This window comes from Centruroides sculpturatus, unplaced genomic scaffold, assembly GCF_000671375.1.
Source record: "Centruroides sculpturatus isolate CEXI.00-Female unplaced genomic scaffold, Cexi_2.0 scaffold3621, whole genome shotgun sequence".
Classification (NCBI taxonomy): domain Eukaryota; kingdom Metazoa; phylum Arthropoda; class Arachnida; order Scorpiones; family Buthidae; genus Centruroides; species Centruroides sculpturatus.
The window spans coordinates 1-9,403 of record NW_019387707.1 but is presented as its reverse complement, the minus strand read 5'-3'; the positions used below and the strand labels follow the sequence as shown (position 1 = coordinate 9,403).

The 9,403-nt window shown below is 29.4% G+C and overlaps 1 protein-coding gene across 1 annotated transcript; it reads right to left on the bottom strand.

The window, feature by feature from the left end:
- Positions 1-19: 19 nt before the first annotated feature.
- On the bottom strand, positions 20-7,337 carry LOC111616594 (ectonucleotide pyrophosphatase/phosphodiesterase family member 5-like; the record flags this gene model as incomplete). Its single annotated transcript, XM_023357987.1, has 3 exons — positions 20-2,177; positions 2,248-2,496; positions 7,152-7,337. Coding segments are annotated over 3 exons (629 nt in total), but the record flags the coding sequence as incomplete, so codon positions are not given.
- Positions 7,338-9,403: the final 2,066 nt, after the last annotated feature.

Below are 9,403 nucleotides of genomic sequence, written 5' to 3'. Positions count from 1 at the left end.
TGGGAGATACTGAAATCAAGATATATTTTTTAAAATAAGTATTAGCATAAAATTTCAATCTCATTCTGTTGTTAATCAGATATGTAAGTTTTGTATGATAAAGAATTTCAAATCTCAATATAATAATCACAATCTCAATTACAATAATTTAGATATATATTGATATTATATAAGATATATATATTGTATTCTGCCCAAATGATTATTATTACTTCAATTAAATGCAGACACTTGTGTGACTATGGCTCATTGACATCTGATAAATATCATGTTCTAAAGATACAAATATAGGTAAACCTTGAATAACTTGATAATTATACAATGCAATTCACAAATTGTAGCAATCCTTGTATAATGCAGCACTTATAAACTGCAATTTAGATAAGAGTTTGTATGAAATCATCTGTTTATCTTATTCTAGTAAATGTTCTTTCAGTTATTATAATATACTTTGCCAATGTAGATTGTGCAATTTTCCCCTATACAGAGAGAGCTTTTCTCTGTAATTATGAAAGCTTTTCATTTTCATGACAATCTTGTTAAAAAAATGTAAAATACTATTCTGTGCTAATAAAAAATTTTATAGGCCAGAAATTTCCTTTGACATTTTGTGTAAGCTGCATGCTGCTTATAATTTTCTTTTTATTTTTCAGTTGCATTCTTGAAAATAGCATTTAATTACGTAATAAGTGTGAACAAGTTAGTTAAAGACATACAGTAAGTGCATATCAATCCTGAGTGATAAAAATCATATTTTACAAATTTAGTAAGTTTATTTTCATCTCATAATTCATGTTTTGTTAAATAAAATTTTCTGAATGAAATAAAGCTGTTTTTTTCTGAAGATATATAAAATTTGTATTTAAAAAATTGTTTAAAACATAAACCCACTTTTATATATAATGTGAATCTTGCATAACAATTTTTATAACAATATTTTTGTGAAACCTAACTATTGCATTATTTGAGGGTTACCTTACATATCTAGCAGGGTAAAGTGCCTTGACAAAACTTTGTATCAAAAAATAAACAAACATATTACTATTTGTGAAATAATATAATTTATTTAATATTGAATGATTTTATTATGTTCTGTAACTGTATAGCACAACATAAATCACATAATTTGGTAATTTGGTATATAGCTGTAAAGTATGTCAAATAATAAAAACATCAAAAATATATCATACAATCACATTCTAACATATTGTAATGTTTTAGGTGTGTGTGTGTGTGTGTGTGCGCGTGTGTTACATGTTATGTTTATGTTTCAATATATGGCTATTGTAATGCTAGGATCTCTCTCTTTTTTGTGTGTCTGATTCTGAGATAGCATATCAATAAATGTTGACTAATTGACTGGTTAATGCAAACACTAGCACACTATGAACTATTTGGGCTACATGACCTGCAATGGTGAAGGACAGGAAATGAATATACTGACCCCTATCACCCATGAAAAATCAAAAGTCTGAATCAGATCCAAGCCAGATAATTCATGGCAACAAACTGATATTTCATCATACAACCAAATTGCCAATTCATCACATGTTGACAATTAATCAGTTAAAAGTGTCCCAATCTTTTGAAGGAAAACTTTAGTACAGACAAATTACAGCAATACATTCAATATTATCCAGGAATAAGATGTGTAAGCTTTAAGATTGGAATCATTGTTCTACAGATTATCCCCAAATCTATTATATATATTCATTTAGTAAATAATTAATATCACTTTTTAATTGCTCTTTTAATCAATTGTCACCACACTCAACATTAAATAGTAGTTTAAAACTTAACATATATCAATACTGATTTTAACAAGCTTTCCTAGATAAAAATGCAATAATTGATAGTTACAATATTTGTTCCAGGAAAGACTGTTGTCCAGAAATCTCCTAAGGACACTCTTGGATTCAACACTGACTTAAATTATTTATCAACATTTATTTTTTAGAAAAATATGGAATCATTAGAAAATTTTTAATCATCAAACACAGGATCTAGTAATAGTTGCTGCTGCTCTTCTATTGAGGAATTATTTCTGTCTGTCCTTATTGTGGTCGATGTCATTGGTGTCATGTCAAATTCCAACTTTGTCACAGTTTTCCTTTTTGTTGTGATTACTATAATAATTAAACCACCAATGATGCAAAAACTTAGGAGAGCAACAATACCTGTTAATAAATTTTGACATTAAACTACAACTATTTTTGTATAAATAATATATTTGTTTTATGTAATTACCTATTATCCATATTGTTGGTAGAGAAGACTTCCTTATAATTACAGAATTTGAATTTAACATGTTCCAGACATTCATTAAAGAGCCATTAATTGCTTGTGAACACTGAACACCTAATACGTGGCACATCAAAGGATATAGATCTACGTTAAAAAATGAACCCATGGTATAATTATGTTGGAATACTGGTCCGTGGGCAATAAATATGGGCCACATCTCTGGAATGCTGTTATTATAACCATGTTGTCCTCCTAAAATAAATTGCAAATAATTATAATAATAATATTTATAGGTATATTATTTGTTTAAATCTAAGAAACATACTACTGTGTTTATATTTTTATTGGGCTGCAATTTTAAAAATTGTAGACCTATAAATTCCCACTGTCATCCATCTGTCTGTCCTTAATCTCAAGAATAGTGTTAGATAGATGAAAGTTGAGACCAGATATGGAAAGCTTAGAGACAGGAGGCCCCAATTAACTATAAACAAACTTCTGATATAGACCAAAAGTAAGATGATTTCAATTCAAAATTTTTCTCCAGAATGAAGTTACATAGATCAGGGGTAGCCAACAAGTCGATCGTGAAGTCAATTTGGTCAATCGCTCAAGATGTCTTGACTTAATGTGTTACACTTGTAACTGAATGTAACACAGAAATGCAACTGTAGTGATAGTGGACCTCCACGTCTCCCTCAGATGCAGTTTTGTTGGTCCATGTGCAATCCATTTGTGTACAGTTGTAAAAGAGGAATAAGAAATAAAGGGTCATAAAACCGAAAAAAAAAAAAAATGCAGGAAGAGGGACAGAGAGAGTAGTTCGGGACACGGTAGAAAAAGGAAGAGTGAAGTGGTGGTCCCCAAAAGTCACAACGTTGAGTTTCAATTTTTCTTCTGTTTAAAATGTAAGTATCTTTTCTTCATGTTTTAAATTAAATTGTGGCTTTTCTTACCTATCTAAACATAGTATGTATTTCACACCTCCCCCTTGCCACTTAGACTATGCCTACGACAACAAGTCAATCGCAACACATTTTTAAGATAAAAAGTAGATCTTATGTACAAAAAATTGGCCACCCCTGACATACATGACTGTTGTTGTCAGGAAAAGTATGATGTACAGGGTCATAACACTAATAATTTCAGATACAGAGCATACATTTTAAATTAAATAAATTAAAAATTGCAGCCTGGCATTGAGACAATGTCACAATAATTTTTACTCATTATGTAATGCAATGTGATTCATCAAAATTAGTACAGTAGATCCTTGAATAATATTGTTTCTTTATAATGTCAATGAGAAAGAATATAACTATGTTTGTAATCATTTACAATTATTGTTATTGAACTTTCTTTACAAACAGTAAAATTAATTCTATGAACTGGAAATTAAATACTTGATGGTGAAAACACAATTCAACAATAATCATACAGTATTAACCAAACTTTTTTCTTGAAATCTGATTAATACAAGGTGCAGCTGCATTCACAGTATATTTTAAAGCATACTTGTAGATGAACATATGTTATTTATTTATTTATATTCAGTGTCAAATAGTAGTCGAGTGAATGACATTTACACATCTGGTTTTGAGTATGATTCCTGGTCAGACATTATCAATAACTGTAAACTTTCTGGATTCTGAAGGAGCAGATCACACATGGTTGTGCAAAACTGTTTGTGTGCATTCAAATCTTAGAACTTAAGTTCTTCCACAACTTGAGTTTATAAGCTTGGAAGTGAAGATCTTGATTGCAGATTCTCCCAAATGATCAATCTGAAATTTGCAAAGCCACAGCACATAACCAAGCAGATCTTCTTGGGTTCTGTATAACTGCAGTATGAACAGTTTCAATCATTAACAGTGTCTGCAGTCCTTTCATTCTGTCCTGTTTTATGATTACAGGTAGATGCAGTGGATCTAAAGGAACAAAGCTATCTTACTGCAAGCATCTGGTATATTTCCATGACAACCCAAGTTGAAGTGATGCCTGAATATAAATTGTGTAGCAACTACTGTATCAATTATTATTTTTGAAATAAGCTTCTATAACAAATGTGATAAAGGTTTATCACTTTTGTGATAGATCTGTTCTGAACTGTTCTGTGTTCCATCTTTCCATGTTGAATGAAATGGCAATTCAATGATAACAGAACAATACCATTATCTGACATGCAATGTGGCTAATGTCACCATAATTTGCATATCATTATATACTATAAATGCAGCCTATCCTGTGCATTGATAGGTGAATAGGTGTAAATATATCAATTCAAACTGATATATCTATATATAAAAATGAGGATGTTTGTTTGTTTGTTTGCTATACACTCCTATGCCATTCAACCATTGCTATGAAACTCAGCAGTTATGTTACTTCTAACTTAAATATCATCATACATCCCATCCCAAAATATCGATTGGATTTCTATAAATAGTTTACTTTCTATCTACATTCGACTTGCTGATTTACACATAATGCCATTTGTTGGCAAAAATTTAACAAAATAATAAACTACATATAATTCTTACAAAAAAGGATATGATTTTAAAAAATTATATATTATATTCACTTAATTACTGTGACAATGATATAGCACAAAATAGACATTTTATATCATTACTGAGACAGGAAGCATATAGCACTTGCCTGCATACAATCTAAACTGTAACACTTTATATAAGTATTTAATTTTCCACATCTAACAACTATGGTTTTTTCATTTCTGAACATACTGTTCAGGAATGAAAAGAGCTTGGGTTATTACACAGTACTTGCTTTATTCTAATAAGCACCCTCCAATAGCTGAGTGAGTGGATAAAAACACTGGTAGTTAGTTGTGGGTTCAGGCATCGCCAACAGGTTGGCCACATGGGTTTTCTTGACATTAGTAACACGTAAATAGGGTCATAATGTTCTCAATACTTTTAGTGGTTGTCTTGCCCCTGTACACCACACTGTTCCTGTTAGGTATAGAATCATACCAGTTATCTAACTCCATTTAGGGGAAAATTTTGAATTGAAATAATGTGACTTTAGGTTTGTTCCAGAAGTTCGTATTTAATTAATCTGGCCTCCTGCCCCTAAGCTTTCCATATTTGATCTCGGCTTTCATCTAACTCTTTTCTCGGGATTCAGGAAGGATAGTCAGACAGGAAGATCACAGTTGGATTTATAGGCTTAAATTTTTTTCAAATTGCCCAATAATTTTTCTATAAATGCTATATTTATGAGAACACATAGTTTATACAATCTGTTGCAAAAATATAAACACTTTATTATCACATAAAAGGAATTATTCTAGCATTTTTACAAGATTTTTATTTAAACAAGTCATATAAAGTCTTTCAGATGTTAAAGTTAACAACTTCGATCACATGCGAGGACATCACAACTCATCCAACAGAGATCACTTTTCAAATATTAATAGTAGACCAGTATTAATTAGTACTCATTGACCATCCTCTCTTCTGGGAAGCAGTCAACAACTACTTTTGGTCAAATTACTTTGATCTCCTTCAGCAACAGTTCCTTCTTTCTATCGAACCAGCAATATGGTGGCATTCAAATATGAAAATTACTACATTACACTCAAATATGAAAAATATAATACAAGGTTACCGGAAAGTATGTTTTGAGTACTTCATCTATTAATATGTTTTGAGTAGTTTTCAAGCATGCCAAGTTTAATATTTGGTCCTTTTTTTTTTGTGAAATTTCATTGGTTGGCAGATTACTGTTTGATATTTGGCTGTGAATGATACAATTTCTTAGAGTTAATATTAGGAAAAAATATGATGTATTAAAAAATTTAAGATACCATATTTTCAATTGGTGTCTACTTGACCAATGAAATTGTGCCATTTCGTACCATCAGAATATTGCAATAAATATGACAATGTAGGCTAAAATAACCAAACCCTTATACAGCTTTTGTTTTAATGTTTGTTATATTATAGTATTTGATTTATATAACTGCAAAGGTTATATTACGTAAGAATTTATCACACTGAGTGCCCAATCTAACAATTTTAAAAATTCTTTACTCCTCTACTGTACATAATTTAAAGAATTTTTTGATATTTTTGATAAACTCTTATGTAAGACAACCTTTGTAAATATAAATCAAATACTATAATATAATATAATAGAAGGGTTAGAAGTACAAAATATTCTAATAATTTTAATTTTTGCTGTTGTTATTGTTCACCCAAGCAACACTGGGCTCTTCTGCTAGTTTACACCTATATCCATATTAACAATACTTAATACATTATTTAATATTAATGTAAATAAGCTTGTCCTATCTGCATTCTCCATTTTCAATTCATATAGTATGTTTTATATTTTGTTGGAATTGTCAATTGTTTGTTTTTTGTACTGTTAGGTGCAAGAGACACCCCTTACAATTTTTATCTTGCAAACATTTATTTCTTGATTTAACCCTGTTGCAATAACATTAGTGCAACAGACATTAAGGACATATGGTGCTGAACAAGCACTGTACATCCTTAATGTCCTTAATCTCTGTTGCCTGAACAATAAAGAAAAAGTGTAACATTAGAAAGAAAATTGAACATTTTAAAGAGGTTTGATGATAGACAATAAGGTATAGATATTGGAAAAGCTCTTGGTCTACCACCAGTAACTGTACAAATTACAGTAATGCTGAAAAGATTAAAGCTTTGCTCAAAGTGTAATACCTTTAGCTTCTATACAATAAACTATGAACAGAAACAGCATAATGAAAAATTTGAAAGACTTAACTATCTAGATGGAGACATGCATCAGCAAAACTCTCCTTGTCTGTTAATATTATAAAGTAAATATCTATGTAATTATTGTTTCTATACAATTTCATAAAACAGATATTTAGAATGTTGGACAAAATGACTTACCCACTTTACTGACAGTTTCATTCTCCACAATAAAGCCCCATCCCAGATCAGCCACAGCCAATATTGGCATGACCCTGCGGTTGTTGCGATAGTGAAAAATTTCTGGAATTTCTTCTTTCTGGTAAATAGTATATTTATGACTTCTTGAACCATTCCTTAACTTCTCTAGCACATACTGATTATGACCTATATTACAGATTAATAAAATAAGTTAACTGCATTTTTATAATAAAAAATACATTTTTTAAATATCATACTCCTACATATTTATGGCCCATGAATGTAAGAACAATCACAAAGACAACTGTTGTAAATCAAACTATATGCTTGACATATCAAAGGCTTATGCTTGACATATCTCAAAATATTCCAATCCCATGATCACACACCTAATGAACAAGCAAAATATTAAAAGCAGACTACGTGAGCCACAAGTCATAAAAGTTTGGGAAGCACTGTCTTATTGAATTTAATCATACATAAGAACAACATTTTTAATATACAGCTAATATGTATGTACAGTACAGTACAATAGTTTTATGAATAAGTATGTGTGTTATTGACTATAGTTATATTTAAATATGAATGATTTGTTTCAAATTGAAGTTAAATGATAACAGGTTATAGAAACAAATTTTCTAAAACATGTTAAAGTTTCTTTTATCAATTATAGTATAAGGAAAATACAATAGTTATTCACTTACAGGCTTGTCTCAGATAATGCAGAACCTTGGGTAATCAGGATTCTACTTTATTTATTTATTAATACAGGCAATATTGGTAAGACAATAATAGCCACCCCATTACAACAAACAATTAACAAACCCGTACTGTATGAAATCCACAAATAATATAAAACACCAAATAAAAACTTAAATACATATATAAACATTGTTTAACAGTTAAACTTTAACCCAATCTTTTAATATTAATGCCAAAATATAACTGGAAATGCTTTCGCACAGTTAGTGAAAGTTGCAGGTTTGAGTCTCATGTTAGGCTGATTCTTTTTGTCCAAAACCTTCTAAATTAATTATTAAAATATTAATTTAGTTATAATTATTAAATTTATCATGAGATGATGCTTAACACCTGCCTCTAAACCAAATTACTTAAAATTTAATTACTAATAGTGCCATTAATATAGCCTGATGTAATCCAGTAATCTATTATATAAATGTCTACTAGGACATATTGTGGTGAAACAGGTGAACAATAAAGATTGTTTTTTTTCTGAATAAGTTTCCTCAATTTGCAGAACCCAGTACAGTAAGTCCTAATAATATATGATACGTCCTAGTAGACATTCATATAATAAATTGTATAAGGACACAAAGGCATATGAATTAAACCAGCAATCATTTGGTGTTAATATAAAAACTTAAAATTAACTATTTAACATGTTAAATCATGCTTACATTTGTGTGTTTGAAATCAATAAATATTTTTTACTACATTTTTCCAGATTTTAGTAGCAAAATTTTTACCATGAAAACTTTTTATCAATTTGTTCTGTTATAAAATTCTGTATTGTTGAAAAAACATCACTTCATTTGCTTTACATGTTAGGTCATGTGTCAAACTATGTTTAGTTCTGCCTGCACAATGTCATGCCATTCTATCATATCATTATTATATAATCTTTTTCTATTAATTCTTTGCTTGATGATGAACTTGTATTTTTATTGAAAGTACTTGAATAAATATAAAACACAAACAGTAAAATTAAATTTACAATAGTATTAATACTAAAAGATTTTAATTATTTCTTCCTTGCAATTTCTTCTGTGAACCAAATATCCAGCTGCTTCGACTTGATCAATCTCACAAGTTTCTCTATTCTCCTTTCTACTAATTTATAATCATTTTGGCCAGTAAAAATAAGAATATATAGTAAACAATGCATCACTTGAGGTTTCCATACATGGCATTTTTTTTTTGTTCCTTTATTGATAAGTTGGACCAAGTATACTTTACTTTTCTGTAATTTATTTATTTATTTACAAGTGGAAAAGTCTGAAGACAATTGATTTCCACCCACAGATAATAAACCCCAATAATAAAAGGTAACCGGATATATTTATAAAATTTGATGATAAAAGTCATCAAATTAAACTTGCCAGGTTTTTACATAGAAAATATATCAAACTGATTATCATCATTTTTTGTCAATTCATCAATACATTACAAATTTATATTTGTGACAATTAATGCCATTAAAAAACAGTCATTTATTTTTTCTGTTTAGATTT